At 42.3% G+C, this 26,451-nt stretch overlaps 3 protein-coding genes across 5 annotated transcripts; 1 reads left to right on the forward strand and 2 right to left on the reverse strand.

The window, feature by feature from the left end:
* Nucleotides 1-298: 298 nt before the first annotated feature.
* On the reverse strand, nucleotides 299-11,782 carry LOC121183253 (flavin-containing monooxygenase 5-like). 3 transcript variants are annotated; one of them, XM_041040235.1, is made up of 12 exons: nucleotides 11,630-11,782; nucleotides 10,887-11,025; nucleotides 10,573-10,761; nucleotides 10,274-10,439; nucleotides 10,006-10,148; nucleotides 9,705-9,904; nucleotides 9,386-9,521; nucleotides 9,069-9,288; nucleotides 8,899-8,971; nucleotides 8,455-8,625; nucleotides 1,105-1,186; nucleotides 299-956 (listed from the first exon to the last, which is right to left on the reverse strand). In XM_041040235.1, the coding sequence occupies exons 2-12, from the start codon at nucleotides 11,016-11,018 to the stop codon at nucleotides 807-809; spliced, it is 1,662 nt and encodes a 553-aa protein (XP_040896169.1). In that variant the 5' UTR covers nucleotides 11,019-11,025; nucleotides 11,630-11,782; the 3' UTR covers nucleotides 299-806. The 3 variants fall into 3 exon arrangements, with proteins under 3 accessions (XP_040896169.1, XP_040896170.1, XP_040896168.1); XM_041040236.1 differs by lacking the exons at nucleotides 8,455-8,625; nucleotides 8,899-8,971; nucleotides 9,069-9,288; ... (5 more) ...; nucleotides 10,887-11,025; nucleotides 11,630-11,782 and adding exons at nucleotides 1,530-1,602; nucleotides 1,732-1,951; nucleotides 2,068-2,203; ... (4 more) ...; nucleotides 3,588-3,726; nucleotides 4,752-4,793 and having other exon boundaries at nucleotides 1,105-1,357; XM_041040234.1 differs by lacking the exons at nucleotides 299-956; nucleotides 1,105-1,186 and adding an exon at nucleotides 7,274-8,246 and having other exon boundaries at nucleotides 8,373-8,625.
* Nucleotides 11,783-15,350: 3,568 nt separating this feature from the next.
* plpp6 (phospholipid phosphatase 6) lies at nucleotides 15,351-19,321 on the reverse strand. Its single transcript, XM_041040821.1, has 2 exons — nucleotides 18,498-19,321; nucleotides 15,351-16,226 (listed from the first exon to the last, which is right to left on the reverse strand). Exons 1-2 carry the CDS (start codon nucleotides 18,988-18,990, stop codon nucleotides 15,859-15,861), a joined length of 861 nt encoding a protein of 286 aa, XP_040896755.1. The 5' UTR covers nucleotides 18,991-19,321; the 3' UTR covers nucleotides 15,351-15,858.
* A 17-nt stretch (nucleotides 19,322-19,338) lies between these two features.
* prdx6 (peroxiredoxin 6) lies at nucleotides 19,339-24,458 on the forward strand. Its single transcript, XM_041040822.1, has 5 exons — nucleotides 19,339-19,539; nucleotides 21,760-21,916; nucleotides 22,892-23,035; nucleotides 23,157-23,303; nucleotides 24,114-24,458. The coding sequence occupies exons 1-5, from the start codon at nucleotides 19,448-19,450 to the stop codon at nucleotides 24,237-24,239; spliced, it is 666 nt and encodes a 221-aa protein (XP_040896756.1). The 5' UTR covers nucleotides 19,339-19,447; the 3' UTR covers nucleotides 24,240-24,458.
* The last annotated feature ends 1,993 nt before the right edge of the window (nucleotides 24,459-26,451 follow it).

A 26,451-nucleotide genomic window follows, 5' to 3' on the forward strand; every position in this document is an offset into this window, starting at 1 on the left:
ACCAGCTCACTTGAATTAGATTTGAATCAGACTGTGCAGTGTGCGTATCTGTAACAGCATCACATTTTAAAGTGGTCTAAGGGGGTTTAATGTGACAATTACAGTGAGTGCTCCTGCCTTTTTGTTTCCTGTGTCATACTAAAAAAACACAGAAAAACAAAGAAAAACAAAAAAACAACCCTGTAACACTGTGAAACTCTCGCTTGATCTGTCTGAAGAATTCACAACGGCCTCTGTGGTAGTTCACCACAGTCCAGGACAACATTTCGCCATGATGACACGCACACTCACTACTAACTCTTTCAGTGCTCATGTTGTATGAGCATGTGAGTATTACTTTAATGCAGCCTTACAGACACAAAAATATCTTTTAATCACATGAGATGTGACATATGGTACCTGTGAAAACTTGGTAAACGACATATAACCTCATACCATGTCAGAAAACACTGAGGAAGAGGTGAAGACATTATCTTAATGTTACCAGTGTATTACTGTGAAACTGGTTACAGGGCTGTAACGTGATCAGACAGTACACAACATGAACAGTTCTGTCTGAGCAGGTATCTCATGGTGCTTTACTACAAACACGTCAAGCTGGAGACAATGTCACTAATACAGTATATTACTGTAAAATGAGTTGTGTAATCACCGGGTTGCAGATATGGCAATAAGTGACAGATGTCCGCTCTTCTCTGTTGAAAGAGAAGACCTCTCCTGCTTTAGTGACATCTCCCAAATGATCTAGTGACGGTAAACGTGGACAGAGCGAGAGGATGAGACATCAGATTCGTTCTTCAGCACGTTCAGACTGTTTGTGGACGAAACTTGGACAGGAGGGTGGGGATGGTGGTTGGGTTGCGGACATGGATGTAATAGACAGCAGCTCCTCCGGCCATGATGGTCAGGCTCAGCTTCATCAGGCGGCCAGTGGTTGAAGCCTTTTGTGCATCCAGCTGGAGAAGACAAGGGAAAAGATTGTGTCATGCTTTATACCTACTTGATTATCAGATAACCCGTGAATCTGACAGCAGCGCTGTAGAGTTAGCGTGGATCACGTGCTGGAGTAAAAGACTGTAGCAGGAACAGTGTTTCGTGTCAGACCTGTCTGGTTTTTAGGGGCTGGTACATGCGGTCAAACTGGGTGAAGATTGCTCTGCGGGCTCCTTCCCATTTCCCTGGTCCCCTCAAGCGGTACTGGTAGCCTGTGATGGGTCCCCAGAGAAGCCTCTTAAACAGCGGGAAGTCTGTGAAGAAGAGCCACAGGAGATTTGGCCGCACCCCAATGTCCTTAGCTAAGTCGTCCATGTAAGCAACAAAGTCCACCTGCAGGGGTGTCAACTTTGACGTGACGTAGCTGTGGGAAAAACGCATTAGAAAGGAAAGATTTCTAATATGAATGGACTAAATAAAATCATACAAAAAACAAACAAACATCTGTGTATGTTGCCTTCATCCTGTAGGACTGAAAACAAAAAAGACACTTTCAGACATATCAGCAGTAATGAGGTAATAAATCTTAGGTTTACTTTTTCTCGATGTCCTCGGTGTCCTTCTCAACAGCCTTGATCATGGCCTGGTTTGAGGGCAGCTTTTTATGTCCTGAGGAGCAAAAGGCAGAACATGGGATAAACATAAACTTTTAGCTATCGATATAGCGATATCGATAACGATAACGATAACGATATCCAATCCTCAGTTTGAAAGGTCTCCATCTGCTTGCTTCCTCACCTTTGAAGACACGCGTGACCCAGCGGGCCTGCATTTCAGCCTGAGGCATGATAGCTCCGTCAGAGTGGATGAAACCCACGATAGCCAGAGTGGGATGCTCCAGGTTGGGGGGGAAAACGTGCTTGTACAGACCCACACGGTGCCCAGACTTGTACATAGCGCTGCTTGGTAAGTAGGGGAAATCATAGTTGTATCCTGTGGCGAACACGATGGTGTCCACCTGTAATAAAGAAGACGTGAGCTCAGGCTGCTCTTGAAGTCAACAAGAACTTAAATATTTAATTCATACGAAGTAATTTAGTTGTCTTAAGAGACAGTTCTCTTAAGTTCTCTTACATTTTCCACAAAACTGCCATCATTAAACACCACAGTGGAGCCTCGGATCTCCTTTATGTTTGGTTTAACGAGAACCCCCCCAGACAGAATCTTGAAAGGCAGGTCGTCATTGATCACTGGGATCTGACTGAAGAGCCTGTTAAGAGGGCAACAGAGGACAGGAGAGAGATGGAGATGAAATGTGATTAACACGAACTCTGTCTTTATTATAACAGGAGACTGCCTTAGAACAAACCATAATGTTGGTACTGAGAGAAAGAGAAATATCCTACCTGTGTTTGGGTTTGAGGCCGTACATGGTGTGATCATACATGGAGTTGAGTTTTTTCTCGCCCAGCCAGTTGAGAAAGCGCATCGGCAGAAGTTTGAACAGGATGTGGACAAAGCGTGTGTTGAACCGGTCCACTGGCAGGCCGTTGTCAGAGACCTGACGGATGACCCACGCACCACTTCGAGTGCTCAGATACACCTGCAGAACAAGGGGCAAAGAAACAGGTAAGAAAACATGAATGTTGTTATATCGTGCATCTCTTCTAGTTCTTCAGCCCCTGCATGCTAAAGCTAATTTTGCTTACAGTAGCAAGCTACTTTCTTTTGTTTCTGAGACATGAGGAAAATAAGGAGACAGCTAACATGTGTCCACTAACTCACATCAAAAGTGGAACTGAACAATTACAAATTCATCCCAACCTGCTCTGCCACTCTGCTGCCCTCAACAGCGATGTCGCCTCCTGAGTTACCGATGCCGATGACCACCACTCTCTTCCCGTACATGTCCTCGGGCCCCTTGTAGTCCCAGCTGTGGAAGTATTTTCCTTCAAACGTCTCGATTCCTGCAAACACGACAGATTGATGTTGGGACCTGCTGTCATCTTGATGAGTGTTGGAACAGATATTCTAGGCACTATTTGTATCACATGTGAAAACAGCTTACGTGTACACTAAAACACGTCTTTACCTGGGAAGTCTTTGAGTGGCAGGTTAGGGTAGTTGAAGTGACCAGAACAGCAGATAACTGCATCAAAGACATGCTGCTCCTCTTTTCCATCTCTGGTCTCAGTCACCACCTCCCACTGACCAGTGCGGGAAAAGTCCGGTCTCTGTCTGACACGCTTCACTAACGTCTAGGACATACAAACAATAAATGACAGGGTAGTCAATGGACATGAATAGAGGGAAAAAAATACTGAATGAACCATACTTTCTGCTCATGTGGAGCTTGTTACCTGGAAGCGAATGTGCTGCAGCAGTTTAAAGTGTTCTGCATACATCCTGAAGTATTTCAGGATTTTTGAGTGGTGCATGTAGTTGGGGTAATCAGCAGGGATGGGGAAGTCACTGTAGCACATCATCTCCTTCCAGATGTTGATCGTGAGGGAGCGATAGATACTGGCCCTGTTTGGCTCTGACACTTCCTGCAGAAAAGCAAATTACATGGGGCAAAAAAAAAAAAAAAAGATAGTAACACTGAAAACAGTTTAATCATATTCATCATCAGCTTTTCCAGAGCAAAGTCTTGCCTTGAACTTCCACAGCCCGCCCATGTCGTCGCTGCTCTCGAAGCAGGTTGGCTCCATGCCCTCATCCAGACAAGCCTTCATGCTGGTCAGACCGCAGGGGCCGGCCCCGATCACCGCTACTCTGCGCACCATGATGGAGCTGCAGCAGGAGAAGGGAAAGCAGTGGGAGTGTGATGGTTAGGGTTAAAAACAAAAGAGCTAATTAGTGTTAACACAAGACAGTTCAAGACCTTCTACATCAGTTCATTCTAGTCATACAAGTATGTAGTAGACCCAGTACTGACACATGCAGGGAAATTTTGCTTTTAATGAGACGTAAAGAGCATTATGACCTTTAACTAACTTCTAGATTTTGGCAAACAAAAGCACTGTAGATCAAATATCCCCTGTTACAGCATCCTTGCTCTGGCTTGTGTCAAATTTTAGAGGCGATTTTAAGATGTTTCAAATCACGCACGGCACAGTTTAGTCCCTATTTGTATTACAGAGCTCCTGTGTATACTCAGCCACCCTTAATCGCAGCTTCTGTCATAAAACTTGGTGAGTTCCTAGAACCAGAATGAAGACCAAAGGTGATTTTGCCGTGAGAGCACTGAAACTTTGGAATGACCCTCTGGATGAAACGCGCTCAGCCAAATCTGTGCAATCATTTAAGTATCTGTTGAAACCTACTTTTTACACACATGCTTTGCCTTGCTTTTTGAATGCCCAGGCTTGTAGCATAGAATTTTTTCCACTTACATCTTTCCAACCCTTTGTTTTATAGGTCAGTGTCTCTCTACAGCAACTGCACATATGCAGCACAAATATATTCTTTTTGTGGGTTATTTTAATTCTCCTGTTGCTCATTCTTTTGTATGGGTTTAGCAGTTTTGAACTGTTTCTGTTCTGATGTAACTGATTAAGTGGAAATCAGTCTCATTCTGAAAATGCAGAGAAATTCAAAATCAACTGACTAACTACACAAATCACACATAAACCATTAATCCATTGTTTGCACATTTTTGACATATGAATTGGTTATATATATATATCACTTAAATATCATACACATGTCATTTTACATGTTAATTCCGCAAATGTATACATACCATATCTCACTTAAATATGAAAATTCCTGTTATCAAATCTACCTCGAATAAACAGAGATGTCAGTTTCTTTACCTTGATTGTTGTGTATTGGCTGTGTGTGTCTGCAAAGAGGGAAGGCGATCATCAGAGCGATGACTTTTATACGGAGACAGTGACCAATGACACGCTCTCTGTTTTTTTCCAACACGAGGATGAGACGATCAAACGTGTTCTCCATGGCAATATAATCGATTAGGACAAAAAAAAAAAATCCACGGCAACTTTCAACAAATTGCTTTATGGGGTCTAACTTGAGGACTGAATACAGCCTGCACTGAACATGTGTTAATACACTGAATAACATGTTTGCAGACTACGTTAATAATACTGTGTGCATGTATGTGTGGGGGCGGTGTTTGCTCTGATGATCATCAGAGCTTTCCATCGCCTTTGATTATCGGACTATTTAATTACTACCAACATTTTGATGTAGTTTTCAAAAACGTTGCTAACTTGGCAAGTCGTGTTTGTCATTAACGAAGTCACGGTTGTACATTAATGGCCGTGGCTTTAATGTGTGGGAGCAGTGGTTCTGCATGTTACACTAGTGAGGTGCACGAATCCACGTGGATAAATGATTGACAGCGCGCTGCCTCCCTGGCTGCGTGCCAAGTTTTTTTGTTTTTGGATATACATCGCATGGTGGTTTGAAAAGGCGGACTGTGTGAAGGTTTATGACTGCACTGCACCCGTGGCTGTTTCTGGTTGCGCAAAATAAATAAATAAATAAATGAATTAATTAATTAATCAATGAATAAATAAATAAAGAAAGAAAAAGGCTAAATATTATGACCACAATGACCCCGCTTCAAGCAGCAGGTGATGTGAACATGCCTTTAGATGCAGTTACAGAGGTCAAACTGTGCTTCCTAATACTTAACTGCAGTTTTTGCTGTAAGTTTGCTGAGCTTCACTTTGTGGAATAGGTCTCCTAAAATATTTGGCGATGCCACAGATCCACACTCCATCATCAAGCTGATTAAGTCTGAAGATCATCATCAGCTTACTTGTTTAGCTTTCCTTACTCTAAATTTTATGAGATTATATACATACTGTGCTCCAGTTTGTAACTCTCCCAAGAAGCCTGTGCTCCCTATCATTCAATCAGTATGTACATGTGACAAAACAAAATGTTCCAAACTAGTTTTAGGAGGTTTAGCTGTGTTTACGTACAATCATCCACCTGACATTACAGGGGAAGCAGGCCAAGCAAAGAAGCTCAGAAGCCCTCCTAGTTACTGCCTCCAGCAACTCATAGGACATCCCAAGGCCAGATGGGGTATGTTATCCCTCTCTGCATGTTCATGGTCTGCCCAGTGCTTGGAGAATCTCCACAGGGAGGCATTGAGCCCAAACCATATCAACTGGATTCTTTCAGTGCAAAGGAGCGACACTTCTCCTCTGAGCTTCTTCTAGAGGTCTCGACTTGTCATCCTGTCCCTCACTTGTGGGTGAGTGTACTTGTACAGTCTACATTACTGTGTGAATAAGGTATGAGTTGATGATGATTTGATTGAGCCACGTTCAGTGCAGTCAAAGGAAAAAAAAATGCACGAGAGAATCCAAGGGAACATGAAAGGGAGGGGTGAGATAATGGCACAGAAAAAAAAAGCATCAAGGACAGAAAAGTAACATGGATAGAGCGGGGCAGACTTTGCCCAGCCTGATGGAAATTTCCACTACTGTCTCTGTCAGAGAAGCCAGATGTGATGTTCAGTACTGTAGGTTTTCATAATACGTACAAAAAACAACACAGAATTTCATTTTTGTTAGATTGAACATTATCACGGGGGGCATGATTCAAAACTGTCACCACAATATTGTATCTGAATAAATGCAAAAATGCAAAAATACCTTTCACATTATTTCCCCTTTAGTTAAAGAACCTCTGACCCCAATGAGCTCTTGCATTGTCCAAACATGTGCCAGTAGTTTGTGCATTTTGGGAATGATCAAAGTTGCAGATAAGAATCCTGTAAATGAGAGAACCAGAAAAACGCAGTTTATACAGATGAATAAGCAGAACCTGATTTATTTGTCTCCTTTTTTTAGTGATGAAATTATTTTGTCTAAAAATATATATATAATATTCTCAGTCATTTTTGCTGCTCTGTGCAAATCTATCAGTATTTATCAAAGGCTGGCGAGTCTAAATTACTGAATTCAAAAATCAGTGCATGTTATTTATATTTGCTCTCAGCTGAGCTGAAATTGCTGAGCTCATTCTGTCCACTGATTGCTCAGCATGGAAAAGTTCATGGAAAATTTCAGATGACTCAGTGGCCAAAAAGTGCTTTCATCAGCTCAAACTAAGGACACTAAAGCAACACTTCCTTTTACAGTTGTGAGGGATAATCAGGTTCATCTGCAGTTGTTTCTTTGCCAGGGGGCTCATTTTTTTTGTATGTGACCAATTTCATCACAGGCAGGTTCACTGAGAGGACGACATCAGTGTGCTAATACTGAAAAGAGGCTCTGTTTCATTGATGGTCACTAATATGCATTTTATTCTAAGTTTTTTTTTTCTTTGGATTTTTCCTTTCTAAAGACAAACATTTTTTTCTTTCTTTGAATATTAATTTTTATTGTTGAAGTTTCAGTAGAGCTGGACACAAAACGACATCCAGGTGAAGTGTTGTTTTGTTCGCACTGGAAAAATCTTTCATTTATTAAATATGATGTAAAGATTTCATTTTTAGCTTAGTTGTGCTTGACCTTTAACCACCCAGTAAACAACACTGAAGTTACAAAGCAATAAAAAGACAGTTCCAGCTAATCTATCAGTTGCGTTCATATGCAACTTATTTTCAAGAACCGTTTACATCCACTAACTTCTCCAATGTAGGAAGTAGTGTGACTTTCGTGTAGTTCAGGGGAAAGTAAGAATGTGTAAGGAGGTCTAAAGATGCACAAAGTGTGTCACAGTGACTTTGGAAATCCTGGTTTGCATTTTTTTCAGTGTTTACTGTAGCTGTGACTGAGATACTGCTGGAAAGGAAAATGTTGACGGTAAACAATGTTGAACATACTGAAGCCGGGGTCAATGTGAACTTCGTCTTATTGAGATAAAATGTCAAACAGGATTAGTAATGTTTGCTCTAAAGCTCATAGCTGTATGAGAACATAGGTGTTTTTGGAGAAACTGTTTCCATATGAGAGGTTTAAGCATTTAAATAAACTAAATGTAAAGATACAGTAATAACTCTTGCATTAGTCAGCAGCATGGACAGTCGTTCCCATAATCAGAGCCCAAACAGGAGTATACTGAACTAGATTTCTCTGGGGAGAAACAGAAACAGTAGATATGGTATTTGGTTTGTGTGTTTCAGAGTGTTTTAGTGTTTTGTTTTGTTTTTGTTTTTTTCACATGCACCACGTTCAGACTGTTTGTGGACTGAGCTTGGACAGCAGGTTGGGGATGGCAGTCGGGTTGCGGACATGGACGTAGAAGACAGCGGCTCCTCCGGCCATGACTGTCAGGCTCAGCTTCATCAGGCGGCCAGCAATGGAGGGTTCTTGCTCCACCACCTGGAAGGGATGGAATAATATGTTTACATTAGCATACCATACCTCATGTTAAGATAATGTGGGATGTGCACTCAGCATTACACACAAGATTTATAGACTGTAGCAGAAACAGAGTTCATGTCAGACCTGTCTGGTTTTTAGGGGCTGGAACATGCGGTCAAACTGGGTGAAGATTGCTCTGCGGGCTCCTTCCCAGTTCCCTGGTCCCATCAAGCGGTACTGGTAGGCTGTCACAGGTCCCCAGAGAACCCTCTTAAACAGCGGGTAGTCTGTGAAGAAGAGCCACGGCAGACTTGGCCGCACCCCGATCTCTCCGGCTATGTCGTCCATGTAGGAAACAAAGTCCACCTGCAGGGGTGTCAACTTTGACACGATGTAGCTGTGGAGAGGATAAACCAGAAATTAATGACTCAATATATCATATATTTGATATATGTATCAAATGATTATATATAACGTGAAAGAGTTAAAAGGAGAGTGAATATTGAACTTGCAAACACATGCAGCTTGTTCTGCCCCCAGGTGGCCAAAAACAGTTTAATCATCCATTTGCTCCACAGTGTGCCATCATCCTTTTTTTGTCCACAGGACCAGAAAAAGGGACGATATTGGTTGAAACATCGATGAGGCAAATAAACATTAGAAGATTTACCTTTTCTCAATGTCCTTTGTGTCCTTGTCAACAGCTTTGAGCATGGCCTGGTTTGAGGGCAGCTTTTTAAGCCCTGAAGAGCAAAAGACAGAAGACAGACAGGGTTACACAGGTGTGCTTGGGAAGAAACTAGACAACTGGCAGGTGATAAACTGAACATGCAGCCTCACCTTTGAAAACGCGTGTGACCCAGCGGGCCTGCATTTCAGCCTGAGGCATGATAGCTCCAAGGGCATGGATGAAACCCACAACAGCCAGAGTGGGATGCTCCAGGTTGGGGGGGAAAACATGCTTGTACAAACCCACACGGTGCCCAGACTTGTACATAGTGCTGCTTGGTAAGTAGGGGAAATCATAGTTGTATCCTGTGGCGAACACGATGGTGTCCACCTGGAGCAAGGAAGAGAAAGATTAGAGATAAGTTTAAATTGAGCTTGAAGTGAACAAAGATTCGTGGTTGGTTTCCTAGAACACACAATTCTCTGACCTTCTCCACAAAACTGCCATCATCAAACACCACGGTGGAGCCTCGGATCTCTTTCACGTTTGGTTTGACGATAACCCCCCCGGACAGAATCTTTAAAGGCAGGTCGTCGTTGATCACTGGGATCTGACTGAAGAGTCTGAAGAAGGTAGAACAGAAGACGGAGAGACATCTTGATGGCAGTGACACACTTTTCCTTATTATGCAAGGAGCAATGCTTAAATGCAGCTGAACGTTATTGCCTGCATACATCAGTTACTATCTGAAAAAGTCTAATTTTATGCAATACGGCAATAACCTGTGTGGTCCTGACGACACCTACCTGTGTTTGGGTTTGAGGGCATACATGGTGTGGTCATACATGGCGTTGAGCTTGTTCTCGCCGAACCAGTTGAAGAAGCGCATCGGCAGCAGCTGGAACAAGATGTGGACGAAACGTGTGTTGTACTTCATGTCCACCGGCAGGCCGTTGTCAGACACCTGACGGATGACCCACGCACCACGACGAGTGCTCAGATACACCTGCACAACGAGGAGAGAGATTTACACAGCTTGCATGAATAATCAGGAATCAGTGTGTTATATCAAAAAGAGAACAAGAGCAATAAGAATCACATCCCAACCTGCTCTGCCACTCTGCTGCTCTCAACAGCGATGTCGCCTCCTGAGTTACCGATGCCGATGACCACCACTCTCTTCCCGTACATGTCCTCGGGCCCCTTGTAGTCCCAGCTGTGGAAGTATTTTCCTTCAAACGTCTCGATTCCTGAAAACATGACAGATTGATGTTGGGACCTGCTGTCATCTTGATGAGTGTTGGAACAGATATTCTAGGCACTATTTGTATCACATGTGAAAACAGCTTACGTGTACACTAAAACACGTCTTTACCTGGGAAATCTTTGAGTGGCAGGTTAGGGTAGGTGTAATGACCGGAGCAGCAGATAACTGCATCAAAGACATGCTGCTCCTCCTGTCCATCTCTGTTCTCAGTCACCACCTCCCACTGACCAGTGCGGGAAAAGTCCGGTCTCTGCTTGATGCTCTTCACTGAAGTCTAAAATTAAAAAAAAAAAAACAAAAAAAAAAAACTACATGTGAAGTGCCATAAGTCTGAAGGGATCTTTTAAACATCAGCGACACTATCTAACGAACCACATACTTCTCTCTGCTCCTATGAATCCTGTTACCTGGAAGCGAATGTGCTGCAGCAGTTTAAAGTGTTCTGCATACATCCTGAAGTATTTCAGGATTTTCGAGTGGTGCATGTAGTTGGGGTAATCAGCAGGGATGGGGAAGTCACTGTAGCACATCATCTCTTTAGAAATGTTGATCGTGAGGGAGCGATAGATACTGGCCCTGTTCGGCTCTGACACTTCCTGCAGAGGTTTCAAAAAAGAAAGAGAGAACAAAAAACAATGGTGGTAAGACTGACAGCAGCTTAACTATCATACAGTTTCACTTGAAATGGTTGCCAGCATTTTTTTCTAAATTGGCAACTTGCCTTGAACTTCCACAGTCCGCCCATGTCATCGCTGCTCTCGAAGCAGGTTGGCTCCATGCCCTCATCCAGACAAGCCTTCACGCTGGTCAGACCGCTGGGGCCGGCCCCGATCACCGCTACTCTGCGCACCATGATGGAGCTGCAGCAGGAGAAGGGAAAGAGTTTACCTGAATAGTCAGATTTTAAGTGCATGTTTGCAGATGTTCAGCTCTCAGTCAAACCCTTTGCCACCCAGACAGACCAATAATATGATGATGTGCATTCCCCTCATTAAAACATAAACATATTTAGAGCATGCATTGTCTTCCTCTGCCTGTGTGCTGAAACTTGCACATATATTCAAATCTCTTATAAAGTAAAAGCACTCTGTTCATGCTTAAGTGTTGAAGCTCAGTTACATTTTCAGCTCATTCACAATGCTTCAGTGAGAGTTCAAACAAGAACAAGGAAAGCAGATTAGATATCGTAACGTCTTGCATGGGACTGTAGAACTGCTTTGAAGATTTGAATACAGTACAGCACACAGCCCTTGTTTATGTTACTGAACTCTTGCCCCGACTTATCGACCCCCAATCTCAGGTCCTGTCATAAAACGTTCTCAATTCCTAGAAGTAAAAAGAAGAGCAAAGGTGATATTCTTTGAGAGCGCAGAAATTTTTCTCCAAAGCGGTGCATTTTTTTCCACACTGCTGAAAAAAAGTTCCTGACACTAAAATCTGCAGTTACCAATCGAACCTTCTTACCTTGATCCTCGCGTGTTGGCTTTGTGTGCCTGTGAAATGGGACGAGCATCTACAGAACACAGACTTTTATACTGAAATGCTGACTGAAGACATATTCTTTCCTTTCTTTTTTTCTATTCCTGCCCAAAAAAGGCGAGTACCCAGTTTGGCAGTGTTTACTGAAATCCAATGGGTTTGACTTGGACTAAAGTTCAATCTGTGTCTTCTGAGTTGATTGGAGTGGGTGGAATTTGGAAGACTGCCCGTGACCTATTATAAACGACATGAAGCAGGTTCATGTTTGTTCCCTCATTTAATTAAAAATACTTACTACAATCAAATCATTCAGGAATAATCCCTCAGAGTATACTGAACAGCACACATCACATGTCCACACAGGCATTTGTAGATACATTAACATTTTATATTATATAGCAGGCAAAACTGAGTGCAGTGAAGTATATTGGAGCTGGTTTCATGTTTGACAGTGTGCAAGAATAGATGTGGCATTTGCTGACAATCTTTAAGAGCTGAATCAATAAATAACTGCATCTTTTTTTTTTTTAACGGTGGTTTAAACAGCTGACAGGTGGAATGTGCAAAATCTCTTCCCAACACACAAATATACCGAGCTCGTAAGCATGTGATAAACATTTTTTCTTATGTTTAGGATTCTTCTCAATATCAACATGTAAAACAACAAAAACATCAATCATAAAAATAATTTGGTCACAATGTTCACTGTCCAGCATATTTAGATTTGCCAAAGAAGTTTGATGAAAAAAAAAAAAAAAGAGGCTGCCACTCGCTCAGCGGCCATCTCATCGCTCACGCTGGGAAGATCATTGGTCTGTTATTGCAGAAAGAGGGCACAGCATGTAGGAGGTCAATGAAACAGTCTACGATGGGGCACCAGTTTATCAGGGAACAGTCTGTTATATTACGCTGGTTCAGACCAGATATCTGAATCTGGTCTGGACCAACTGGCATGGGTCACATGAAGTGGCTCACAGTCAAAAAAATCTCTCTGGAAGTGAAGTATAATAATTTTAAAAACCACACGCACACAAACAAAAGATAAACAATTGTTCGGTCGAAGAAACTGTATATGGCTGAAATACATTTACACAGAAACCAAAATATTCACTTATCTGATCAAAATCCTCACAGATCTGCAGTTTCTGGCAGTGCTAAGGTGTGTGTGTATGTGTGTGTGTGTGTGTGTGAAGTGAGAAAGCGGTTGTGCAACATCTTGACCACTGGCGTCATTTAAAGTTTTAAAGTTAATGTTAGATTTCAGTGCGGTATTCAGTCAGTCCAGTCAGTGGGTCACTGCGCACAGATATGGTTTAATCCTCTGACGCGCTGCTCCTAGGAAGCAGCATGTTCACTTCAACACACCTTCATGACCCGACAAAGTGACCCTAACCCCCAGACATATACAGTATATACAGTGTATGGAGACAGTATTCAGACCCCTTCACTGTGGTTACATTGCATTGCATTGTTTAGAAGCTTGACATGAACCCAATCAAACATCTCTGGAGAGACCAGATAATGGCTTCCCACCCCAAGGGTCTGAATACTTACGTCAATGCGATAGTTCAGTTATTTCTTTTTAATGAAGGTGCAGAAGATGGCGAGCCACAGGGTGACGTTTGTGACTAAACATTAAGACTCAAGACCAGATCAGTGGGTCAAAGTATCACTTCATCATCAAATATTAACTGTGGGAAGATTTACAGCAGTTCAACACTTAATTGTTAATCCCTTCAGAGATTATTGCCTTTGTGAATCTTCAGCTGAGAATTCGTATTTAAGTGAAAACATTATTCAAATGCGTGACAAAGGATTATAATCCATCCAACCATTACTCCACATAGACCGTGTCATGCGCTATCACACTAGTTAGAGTTAGTAGATTATTAGAGATTATTTCCAGAAAACTGTCGCACAGAATTCAGACTGAAGATACAGGACAAACAGGGGTCTGAACTCTTGTGCGCAGCATGTATCTGATAGCTTTTCTCTTCATTTAGAAAGTTACAAAACGTTTCACTGCCCTCCGATTCTGATCACTGATCCATGGACCCTTGCAGCGTACCAGGTCGTTGCACAACAAATTAAACAGTTGAGACATCCTCGCTCACCCAAACCCGATGCCAACATACAACTGCCATGTCACTGATGGGAGATGACGTCCGTGGTTACGGATTCCCCTCCAATTTTTTTTTTTTTTTTTCAGAATGTTCCATTAATGAATAAACCCAGTTCATTGTAACCTAGCCAATTATTGCAACGCTTGCAAACATTAGAGCAAAAAAAAAAAAAAAAAGAATAATGCCAGTGTCTTTAGGAATGGTTCACAGTGCAAAATGCTGTGCACAGTCATTTTATGAACAAAATTTCAGGTGATAATGACATAGCATAAACAGAACCATAAGATCCTCAGTCAGAGCCAGTGATCAAGAAGAGTTCAGATGAGAGGCACACTGCCCAAAAACTCATCCAGAGTTGGGTTCATGTGAGTTTCATAAAATCAGAACACAAAGCATTTTAACCAAAAAACAACAACAACAAAACGAAAGACTCACAGCTAGTTTTAAATGTGCATATGTAATGCAGTGATGGGTTTAGTTTTGTCCTGAGAAAGAGAACAATTCTACGACAATGTGCTGAATCAGCCATAAGCTCCTGAACTTGTAACGGTCACGGATGTCATTTTGTTGCCAGACTGAAACCATAGCTGACTGTGTTCTTTAAGTCGCTGTGTTGTGTAAACAAAAAGTGTCGGGAAATTTATTTATTTTTTCCCCCCTGTGACCCAAAGTCCACTTTTGTGCCCTTTAAATAAAAACTTCTTTAACTACCTTATCCATGTACCCTAAATTTAGAGTCTGAAATTGAATTTATGGCTCATAACTTTACAATGAAGATGTGAAGATACAACCCAAGACACAAGTCCATCCAGTATGTAACTGTCTATATTCCTTCCTCATGTAGACAAATGTTTTGTACAGTGTGTCCGTGCTTTACAAAGACTCAGCCCTGCCTAGAGAAGAGGACTCCAGCACACTTCTTCTTCTGACTTTGAATAAACTGTTTTGGAAAATGATGATAGGTACATACATTTATATCATCATACATTTGGGAATAAATAAAGAGTTTGATAAAAGCAGCGAATCAGTGTTGAAATACTAAAGCAGCTTCACATATCTGACGACTACACAGTCCATGATAAGACTCTCTGTGAGTGATTTATGTGTGTGCCCTGATAACAATAAGGTTAAGTGTATGTAATCCATCAAGGCTGATTAGTAATCAGCAATACGTGATATAGTTTGGTTGATTATTACAAGCTATTATATGTATGGATGTGAAGATGCTGCATATGTTGTATTTAATTGCTTTTTTTTTATTACCACTGTGTGAATGGACTGTAACAACAGTAAAAAAAAAAAAAAAAAAAAAGACCTTCCCTGCCTTTCTTGGTCACCTATAACAGCCTGTGGACTGATTTCTACGTAAAGGACTCAGGATGAATTTTTAAGGGAAAATCCAGAGGATGTGACGTTCATGCTGGGAATTCACCACATTCCCTGGTAGCTCACCTGGGCTGGAAGTCCTCCCCTCTCTTTCTCCCCTTACTCTCCTGTCTCTCCTCTCACTGCTTCGATCATAACAAAGAAAAAATTACCCCCCAAAAAATAACTTAAACAACAAACAAAACAACAAAATTAATAAATTATATAAAAAGCCAATTATTCTGAGTTTACCAAAGTAAAAAAAAAAAAGTCACATAACTTCTTATTAATTATTTGATTACAGGAGGTGTCTATTCAGATTCATGACTCAGGAATTAACATCCACTTAACGGCAAAAGTATATTTAAACTAATTCCCAGGGTTCAAAACAAGCTTCACACTTCAGAAGGAGCTAACTTCATATTGTTCATGAAAGAGGCCAATGAGAGTACATATGGCTTCAGGAGGTAGGCTGAACCAAATCTGTTCCCCTCTGGTCTGTTCTGATTAAAATCCTGTACTATTTATTACAGACAGTCTATCTGCTGCCATAGAATGAGGGCTGGAAGCTCGACTTAAGTGTCAGATAACAGATGAAGAAAACAGTGTGTGATAGAGCTCTCTCCTCTAGTCTCTTATATATCAGTCTAAAAGACAAAAAGTGTGCAGGCGATCTAACAAACAAGATCTAAACTGCCACATTTCCTCCTCCTTCAGTACTTAATGTTAAGCTAAGTGTCCCAGCAGCCCTTGCAGGGTTTGAGGTGAGAGCCACAGCATCTCCACCAGGTTGTACTGCCAATAGCCCATCCAGAACCCAAACATCACGTCAGTCACGTTGTGCCTGCCCAGCAGCACTCGGCTCAGGCCCACCAGGCCAGCCCACAGCAGGACAAGGACCCTCAGCGGGGCGGCCAGCACCAGGTGAGCCAGCAGGAACCGCCCACACATGGCGGCACGGGTGGCGTGGCCGGAAGGGAAGGAATAGCTGTCCACGGAAAAGGTGGCGAACATGTCCATACGGTTGTGTGCTGGCCGACGTCGACGCACCACCGCCTTAACTGTGGCAACCAGGACCACATCCAACAGCAGGCCTGCAAGAAAGCAGGGGACCAAGAGGGAGGTGTGTTACAGAGTAATGTATAAAGAAACAGTGACGCAATCACATTAATGAGAAGGTCGCGGGCAAACAGACATGAGGCACCTGATGAGGCAACATGAATGTTACCTAATAACTTTCTTTCATGGGGGTGATACAGGAAAAAAAAATCTGAATGAACCTGGATGCTGCTGACTTGACAAGCCCAAAGTGCTGTGAATGAACAGCCTGATTACAGGTGTGATCAGAAATCCAGAGTACTTTATTCTTTGTTCTAAGCAGAACTGGCCAACATGTGAGCCACCTTACGCACCTGGCTGAAGCTAAGCATGTTTGGGATTTAAAAGCTCTTTGTTTTGGCACCATCTGGTGGTACTGTCAAGGCTGACAAGCAAATACTTCATGGGACTTGTTATAGGGTTTTTTCACAGCAGAGGTTGTATGGAGGAAAACTGGAGGTTCTGACTGATTTTTCTTTTTTGCATTTTTCATCAGTTTAAAAACTGTGAAACTTGACAAACTTCCCTTTTTCAAATACTGGATTTGTTGTTCACACCACAAGCGAGCAACAAATATTTAGGCAGCATGATGAAACTGAAAGAAATCTCTTTAGAACATTAAAGGAATTATTAAATGCTGCAAAATGAACACTAATTAATTAATAAAACACTAGATATTAAGATATTAAGTAGTCGAGACTGCAGAGGCCGCCATCTGGCCAAAATTGAGAAACAAGTTTGTCATTTTCTCTTGAAAACCAAGATAGTACAACAGATACATGTGAACATGTGAGCAATACAGAACAACATATATATATATATGATACATTCAGAACGTGAGCTCACTGCCCCTTCACTGCAGCATAAAGGACAGCTTTCTGTTGTGTCACTGCATCGAGCAGAGCCATTGATCAACAGCTGCTTCATGTTCTCCGGGGCTGCAGTGTTTAAAAATTGAAGCAACACTCAGGTGGCACTGAGCCAATCGCTGCTGGGAGTCCAATGAAAGGTTTTCAGCAAAATGAATAGGCAACCGTGCATCTGTAATCCTTCCACTGACAGCCACTCTGTGGTCAAATAACTGCTGCTATTAAAAGCTGTGGCTTCATTAAAACAATAATATAACAAATGACTGCGAAAGATCCATTCTCAAATTTGTTTTAAATGAATTTTGTGTCAACTGAGTAATTGATTACTTGACTAAGAGTTTCAGTACAAGTTAATACGGCCACAGAATACACCTGTAGAGACAGACTCACTCACCCATCTCCTCTGAGTAAGTGTCGCTGCAATCATCCCACAAAACCAACAACCAAGTACGCACAGCACACGGAGACATTTTCAAACATACAGAGGACAGAGACATATAAATCCTCTTCGTCTAAACAAGCAAGCTTCATGAATCTGTATAATTTACACTTGTGGATTTCAATGAAGAAAGTTAAAAGGCCGGGGGGAGCGTACACACAAATGCAGAATTTCTTTTAATTCTTCATAGATTTTCACTGCCTGATAACTGACGTAATCCAAGTAAAAGCTGCATTCCTCTTCCTCAGTCTGAAGATACGCCTTTGCTCGGTATCTGATTATTAAAAATGGAGATCAGTGTGAGCTTCAGTGCAAATCCATCAAAATCAGCACCCGTCACACGACCGTTCTTTAGCACACCATGTTATTTATATTTGGGTTGGGACCATACCAACAAAGACAACACTGTGGAAAATGTTAGGTGAATAAAACACGGTGAGCTGGAGAAGAGCTGTGCAACACAAGACCTCAAAAGCTACGATGCTCAACGTTTTACACAACACAACCTGCACATTCAGGCACCATTTCACTGAATCAGAAGCATTCACCTGTCAAAGCTGCCAGGCTAAAAGAACAGCGGGGAGAGGAAACTGCAAACAGAGCAGGACCACAATGGACAACAAATGACATCTACAGGTGAGAGGATGTCTGTGCAGATGGAGGAAAGCTAAAATGGGTCTGAAAATGAGCGGAGATGGTGATCAGCGGAGGTGGGATCACTTCTTCTATAGCTGTCGTGAGGTTTGACAAAAGAGGTGCGCATGGCAAATCAGGACAAGGTAGGAAGAGGGAGGCTGCGACACACAGATACTGCGTCTCAGCTCAGCTCAGCTCAGCAGGTACCAAGAGACCTGTCTGCAAAGGCTGTGGGAAAGCTTACTGTTGATGTGTTTATATTGAGTGCAAGAGACAGAGTAACAACACATGCAGATTTACAATTAGCAGACTTATTGTTTTACCCATGAAGAGGTTGAGCATGACTTCTTGTCCTGCAGCACTGTCACTCTTGTACAGACAGTAGGCGGTTCCAGCCAGCCAGGGGATGCCATGTCCCGATATCTCTAACAGTTTCATTAAGGGGCGCACACTTCCCCAGGAGGAGTCCTCGCAGGCACACACCCCCAGCCTCTTGGACAGCCACAGGTCGATGGCGAGCAGGGAGCTGAGCGCGACGCGGATCAGCGACGGGTTGAGCCGTATGCCGTCCTCTTCTGGGAGCCCCTGACCGCTCGCCGAGCCCGTGGATGAGCTGGAGCCCCGGCGCCGAGTGGGGCTCTCCGAGGCTCGGAGCCGGGCGGTGGTCGGGTCGGAGCCCTGCCGCTGGAGAAGGTGCGGCGGTGAGGACCTGTTCAGCGGCTTCGTCAGTGACATGAACTCGTAGCGGCCGTTGGAGCTCCCGAGCACCGGGCTTCCTCCGCTTCGACCGGGGTTTTTAGCTTTAGGAGAAGGCATTTCGTCCGTTAACCTGCCGGCGTAGATGGTTCACTGTGATGTGGTTACACCGCAGTGGTAAATTTTCTGCAATTCATATCACGTCTACCGACTCCGAGCTGAATCGCCATCTTTGTTGTTCGCAAAGCAACATGGGAAATTGTGTTTTATCAGAAATGTACACGTGACACGCGAAAAAATAAAATATAAACATAAAATACAAACATTGTTGTGAAGTAAGTACCTTTCAAATGTCTGTTTTTTTACATTCAACAATTGTGTTCATTTAATAAAGTTATTTTAAAATTTAGTTTCGTATCTTTTCTCTGATTGGTCGATTAGCTAACTAACAGGTTGACAACGCCCCTCCCTTTCTGGGACTTTCCATGTGGTGTTGAGTGCCGAGCTCCACTGGACAGATAGGTGGAGTGTCCCTTGTCCTTTCCCTTTGGATCTGAGCAGCATTAAAGAGCCGACCATGCCTGGACTTCTGCTGGGAGACGAGTTCCCAAACTTCGAGGCCGACACCACCATCGGCAGGATCAAATTCCACGATTTCCTGGGCAGCTCGTAAGTGCGCAGACTCCACATCCAGGCACCGCATTTGTCACGCACTTGTTTTTGTTGTGGGTTCTGGATGCTGTGCAGCACAGTGCCGGGCCACGTTTAACGGTTGTGTTAAGGCCTGTTGTCAGACTGAGGAGCTGATCTCAGTCAGGATTAATTCAGAGGCCAAGACGTGTGATCTAACCCATCAGCCCGCGGAGGTATTTGACCGTGACTGTTACGGGTCGCCCGTTGGCTCACACAGATCGTGTTGCACAAGCATGACTCTGTAGAAGATAACACATAATACAAACTTCCACCGTTGCACTTATCCAGGCTAATATCTAAGACTAACGCAGACCTGTTTTAGCTGCAGACTAAGAAGTAAGTTAGTGCAGCTATCTTATTTTGATATTTTCGGTATCGCTTTGTGTAGGTGTAGTTCACTGTAAAACAACCGGTGCAGTGTTTTTATTTTCTCCGCTCAGTTCATTAGCGAGGTGTAACCACAGTCAGGACAAGGCCTGTGTTGTGTGGACCTGGAACTGTGCCTCACTGTTTGCTTGCGTCTCCTGTTTGCATCTGTTCTGGTGTCAAATCCTGTCAGGCGAGGACACACAGTGTTGCATGTATAGCATCACACGGACAGAGCCTGGATTGGACATAGGCAGAGTGTAAATGTGCATTTTGTTGTATGATGCTGCAAAAACACTGATTGATAAATTATTAGAACATTCTCTGGTTCCAGGTTAAATTTAATAACTTTGGGTTTTTAAATATTAACCAAACAGAACAAGCCATTCGAAGATGTCCCACTAAGACCAAATATTTTAATAAGTTAAGTGGAAAAAAAACTTGATCAGTTAATCAGTAATTAAATTAATTGCAGCCTTACGTATTACACCATCTCGATTCAAACATAATCTTTGAGGATTTTTCCCCATATTTACTTATATCCTGATTGCTGGACCCACAGTGAGAGAGCAAATATGGTGTTGCAACATTTTACTGGCCCCAGTGTCCAAACAGACAAACGCACAGGACACTGCCCAGTTATGGTGGTTACATAATAATTCCTTCTTTCCTCAGTGAGAATAGATGTTGGACTCTGAGAGGCGACCATCTGTTAAAATTTTGTCCTAGTTTTCTATCTTTCCATTGTTTTCCAGCAGTGAGTGGTTGAGCTTGTTTGTTCCGGTGGTAATCAGATGGAAACGCAGCAAACAACAAATCCCAGAAACAACACACTTATTACAGCCACTGTTCAAGCTTACAGGTGGGGTTTGATTTTGGTGAAGTGTCACTTAGAATCCCTGGTCTAAGAAAAGCTCATGTGGACTCTGCTGTTTTATACAAACAACATACAAGTATAGCAGATGGTTTTGCAGCACAAAAAAGCTTGTCATTGTTTTAAGCAACACCAGCTTCCAGCTTGTTCCACTTGAACAAATGCTTGAAAAAGTTTGGTACAGTCCCAGTCTAATCTGGGCTTCTGATCACTCCATAATCAGGTGATCCCAGGGCCTGTGAGCAGTGGCTTTTCTATTGCCTGCACCTCATGTGACAATACATTGCAACACACTGAACAGAATTATAAGAGGAAGGAAGATGAATTATCCTCTACAAAGGTCAACCATTGCAAATGTTACACACCCAGTTTTGCAGGAAAACTCATGTCTGTCTCACCCTTCACCCCCCCCCCCCCCCTGTGAAACGCAGTCCATCTCCAGTAACTCCAGTACAGCACAGCTGGATTTAATGTCTTATGAGTTTGTGTCCTCCAGATTCACAGACACCTGTTGCTGCAATCTGTGGCTGGAATTTTTCCCACTGAGGCTGAATGCTCGCTTGTCTTTCTCTTTTTGCAGCCTGTCCTGTTGTCTCAACTCCTGCTTCTTGTGCTCTTACTCCTGTCTGTCTTTCTGACTCTCTTTAAATCTTTTTGAAATTCTGTAGTCTGTGTGTCCCTGATAAACAGATGCAAACATTACACACATCAGATGAGCTGTGTGAGGTACATTAAATACACAAAGAAGTGGAAGCTTGGAAAATATTGCCTTTGACCGTTAGTCTGCTTCATATTGCATGTGGTTACTTGAACTTGTGCCCAGAAGGATGTATTATGGCCATCTCAGAAATGCCGAAGCTTTGTGAAAGGTCTTTCTTAAATAGGAATCTATGAGTGTAGACTACTGCACGGCTGGAACAAAGACCTCATTGCTTCGTGTATCTTCTCCTCTGCAGGTGGGGCATCCTGTTCTCCCACCCAAGGGACTTCACACCTGTCTGCACCACTGAGCTGGCCTGTGCCGCGAGGATCAGTGATGAGTTCAAGAAGCGAGGTGTGAAGATGATTGCCTTGTCCATTGACAGTGTTGAGGATCACCGCAACTGGAGCAAGGTTGGGGATGCATGCGCACACACACATGTTCTCTACACCTGTGGTGTGTCAGAGTTCAGCCCTAAGTCTGAGTGAAGTTAGCAGCAGTCTAAGTCACTAAGAGCTGCTGACAGTCAGTCAAATGCTGCAGGTAAGGTGCATAGTTTGATTAATTTAAGTTTGAATAATTTAATCTCATCTAATCCAATCTTGTTCATTTTCGGGCTCCTATGTATTGATGAATATTTGATGTCCCGTTCACTGGCACAGACTGCTCACTGCCGGTCACTGTAGAGAGAGAATAAAATAATTCAGAAACATGATCCATAGCAACATGGTCAACTCTGCTTCTTCCTTTAGCTCAGGAGTTCTCTGAGTTCTTCAGTGAAAGTTGCTCTCAGCAGCTTTCTGAATGGGTCTTAAAAGGAAACTCTTATTTACTCCAAATGATAAGATAAGGCACTTTGGGAGCTCTGGAGATTATAACCCTGCTGATTTTTGGAATTAATCCACCCATCAGTCAGGATAATTATAAAACTTGGCTCTTCCACTGAATAACATTGTAATTGTGTCTGTGCCTGTGTTTCATTTGGCGAACATTCATGGGTTTGTCCTCCACCCTGAACACAGAGGGGATTCACTGTGATTGGCCTTTAGCTAGGTGTCCACAGCAGCTCCTCCTCAAAAAGGCCAATGATTGGTCCAAGTTCATTGGACCCGTGTTAATTAGCATTGCCACCTGTGTCCCTGAAAAGAAACAGAAAACTACAAAACAAAAAAACAGAATTACTTTTTGAACCAAATGCTTTCTTCTGATTTGGCAGCACAGTTACATGTTCATGGTCCTCACAGAGACTTGCAACACTATGCTGTTAATGTTTATCTGTGTCTCTGGTCACTCATGAAACCTGTGCCGTCAGGATGCAGAGAATAATTAACTGAGGACGATGACAAAGGTGAAAAGGCTGAAATCAGATGTCCCTTCTCTTTGTGTAGGATGTGATGGCATATAACAGTGACGCTGAAAGCGCTCTGCCCTTCCCCATCATCGCTGACGACAAGAGAGAGCTGGCCGTCCAGCTGGGCATGCTGGACCCAGATGAGAGAGACAAGGATGGGGTGCCCCTCACTGCTCGCTGCGTAAGAAACCTGTCCTCCTGTTTACGTGTTTTTTTTTTGTGCACATATTTATTACTCAGTTGAAAAAAAGAAGTGTAATCTGGATGTTATGTCAAACCTTTGTGCTCTCAACTCACTTCAGGTCTTTGTGATTGGCCCTGACAAGAAGCTGAAGCTGTCCATCCTCTACCCTGCCACCACAGGAAGGAACTTTGACGAGTTGCTCAGAGTTATTGACTCTCTGCAGCTCACTGCGCAGAAGAAGGTTGCCACGCCGGTTGACTGGAAGGTACACAGTTACACTCTGTATTCACATCAGTCCATAGCCTGGGTGACAATAGGAAACCGAAATGGATGCTTAGTCATAGTTATATTAAGTGTGCACACACCAAGCACAAACATTTGAGCTTTTATTAAGAACAAGACCAGGAAAGTGTAGTTTAGTTAAACTGCAGATGGCAAATAAATGTCACTGGCACTGTCGTGTCAAATACAGTTTTACTGTAATATAATTATAATAAAAAATGGAAACTCACCTTTAACATCTGATGAAAAGAATTAATCTAAACCAACTTTAATGGAGCCTGCTATGTCAGTAATTTGTTTTATTTTCTATCACATATCTTATTATAAATAGATTTTTGCATTGTTGGATAAAGTGAAGAAGATTGAAATCAACTCATCTCCAACAAACAATAATTTTGTGTTCAGATAGAGTAGAGACTTCACACTCAGTCCAAAGTTTCAACATGACAGTTGCAGACTCCCACTTCCCTCCGCAGACCTGGGGCACACAATGAAAAAAAAAAAAAGAGAGAAATTTATCTTGCATTACATTCATTTAGCAGACACGTTCGTACAAAACGTCCAACAGGTGCATTCAGTCATTCAGTTAATAGGAAGAAGAGTTAAACTAAACATCATAAGTGCATCACTTCCAAACAAACGTATTGAGGTGATCTCATTGTGAGTGGCAGCGCTGAGCAAAATGACAAAAAGTCACTTTACACAGGAGCCACGTGAGGCTGCTGCATGAGAATCATCCTGGTGAAAGCTTCCTCTAAGACTGTGATCAAAAACTAGACCCTGTCTCTTTCAGCCTGGTGAGAAGGTCATGGTCATTCCCTCGCTCTCTGAGGCCGAAGCTGCAGCTCTCTTCCCCAATGGCGTTACAACGAAAGAGGTGCCTTCTGGGAAGAAATACTTGCGCTACACCCAGCTCTGAAGATACTTCATTCTGCTCTACTTTACCGCTTTTTTTTTTGTCTCAGAAATCCTTGGATGATGATTCACACATAGAACTGACCAAAAGCATAGATGCACTTACCTGGTGTGGTGACTAGTTTTTTCCGTTACGCCACATGCCCAGCAGTGAACCAGAGATATTTATACTGTCACTGTACAGTGCCTTGTTTACCCTGTCTCAATAAACACCCTTGTCACACTTCTTGTGTTCTCTGGATCTTTTTCACACTTATTCCGGTTTGGGACAACTGAAGAAAATCAAAGTTTGGTAACAACTGCCTCTGCTATAACTTGCTGTACCACTAGGTGTCCCTCTACAGCCTGAAATAGAAACATCACCATTCTCTTTTTGCTGCAGCGGCAGCATGTGTCAATAGGTGGCAGTTTGTGCACAATAATTGACGCAGCAGTGGCGTCTTCTGACAGCCACAAGGCTGAAAGCACCAACCTGCTCTCCACAGTTGTAATAGGGAGTGGTACCACATGAACTCAACTTTTATTTATCTTTTCCATTTATTAAATAGCACGGCACATTAAATGGATATCTACTTGCTTCCATACTGTTAGATTTCTGAGTGTAAACAGTAAGCTCATAAACTTTCCCTGTTTTACTCTGTTTCAATCATTTTGCTCAGCTCAGCATTACAGGCTAATGCCCTGGCTGTCTGCGTGTCTTAATGTACCATGGATTAGTCTTTAACACTAATGGTTCTGTTTGTGCTTTGCTCAGTATCGAGGCTTTTTAAATTCCATCATGAAAATGAAACAGGGACAGTAAATACTTTCACTGAAGTGCTGTACCTAAGTACGGTTCTAAGGTACTTGCACTTTACTTGAGTATATCTATTTGATGTTACTTTATACTCTACTACATTTCAGAGGTAAATATTGTACTTTTTACTCCACTACTTTCATCTGACAGAAATAGTTAATGGTTGTTTTAAATACTAAGATTTTACATAAAACATGTAGGATGAGCAGTTTCTAAAGAAGCCTGTGGTTTCCAGTGGTTTTGGCCCCTTGTCATGTTTCAGATGTATATGAGCTTTAAGCAGTTCCTCTAAAGAAACATTTCGCCCCTAAACTCGTCATTTCACTTCAACAATTGTTTGAGGTCCACATGGATGAAGTTATCCATCATCACTAAAAAAGACTAGAAATTTTTTTAAATAAAATCTATATTAATCTGTGTAGCAGAACTAATTTTTTCTTCTTTTCTCTCCTGTTAACCACCTCACGGCCGCTGAGATTTATCTTGAGACCCTTTTGAAAAAGCCTAGGTTGGGAACCATTGGACCAAACTAACTGTAAAAAGTAGTTAAAACTAGCTCCACCTCAAACAGCTACAACAATAAAATGCTAACTAAATATAATAATGTCACATATAGTAATATATCAGTCACAGAGAAACATTTTACTGAGAAATGAGTGCTTTCAGTTTTGATACTTTTGATGTACGTTTTGATGATAGTAATGCACTTTTTACTAAAGTAGAAATTTGAATGCAAAACTTTGTAATTTTATATTTTTACATTTACATTTACATGATGTCAAGCATGAGAATAATAGATTTACCATTTTTACGTTTAGTTAAACTGAAAAAAAAACCCCAAACAAAATAAACCTAAAATACCTGAGCAAAAATACACAGAATCATATTTACATAAATCTGTGAAACATCACAACAGCTCTTTATTTCAGAGACAGATGAAACTGTGACTAACATTAGTTTTGAGAACAAGATGAGATGGTTAACTCATCTCAGCAGGTCGACCTCAACTGTAGATGAGACACTGAAGCCAGGGCTGAGGTGTAGGTTTCCCCTTTGAGTTATTCAACCCTCAAAATCGTATGAATTACTTAAAGCAGCCTGACGGTGAACACTGATCTCACACACACACACACACATGCACACACGCTCTGGCCTTTGCATTCACTCCGAGCCTGAGGAATGCTGAGGGCAAAGAGAAAAGATGGGATTCCCTTTGAGTAAGGAGGGAGGCATAGTGTGTGCAGGGCCAGATAAAATATCTCTTTGCCCTCCCTCTTTTCACTCCTGTCACACAGGCACTGTGAACTGGAATGTTATTCTTCTTTATTCTTTTTAATCAGTTGCTCACTTAAGAGAATCAACCCATAAAAGTAAAAGTGTAGAGACTGGATTGAATTGGTCATTGTGCTGGAACCAAACA

This window comes from Toxotes jaculatrix, chromosome 6 (genome assembly GCF_017976425.1).
Source record: "Toxotes jaculatrix isolate fToxJac2 chromosome 6, fToxJac2.pri, whole genome shotgun sequence".
Taxonomy (NCBI): domain Eukaryota; kingdom Metazoa; phylum Chordata; class Actinopteri; family Toxotidae; genus Toxotes; species Toxotes jaculatrix.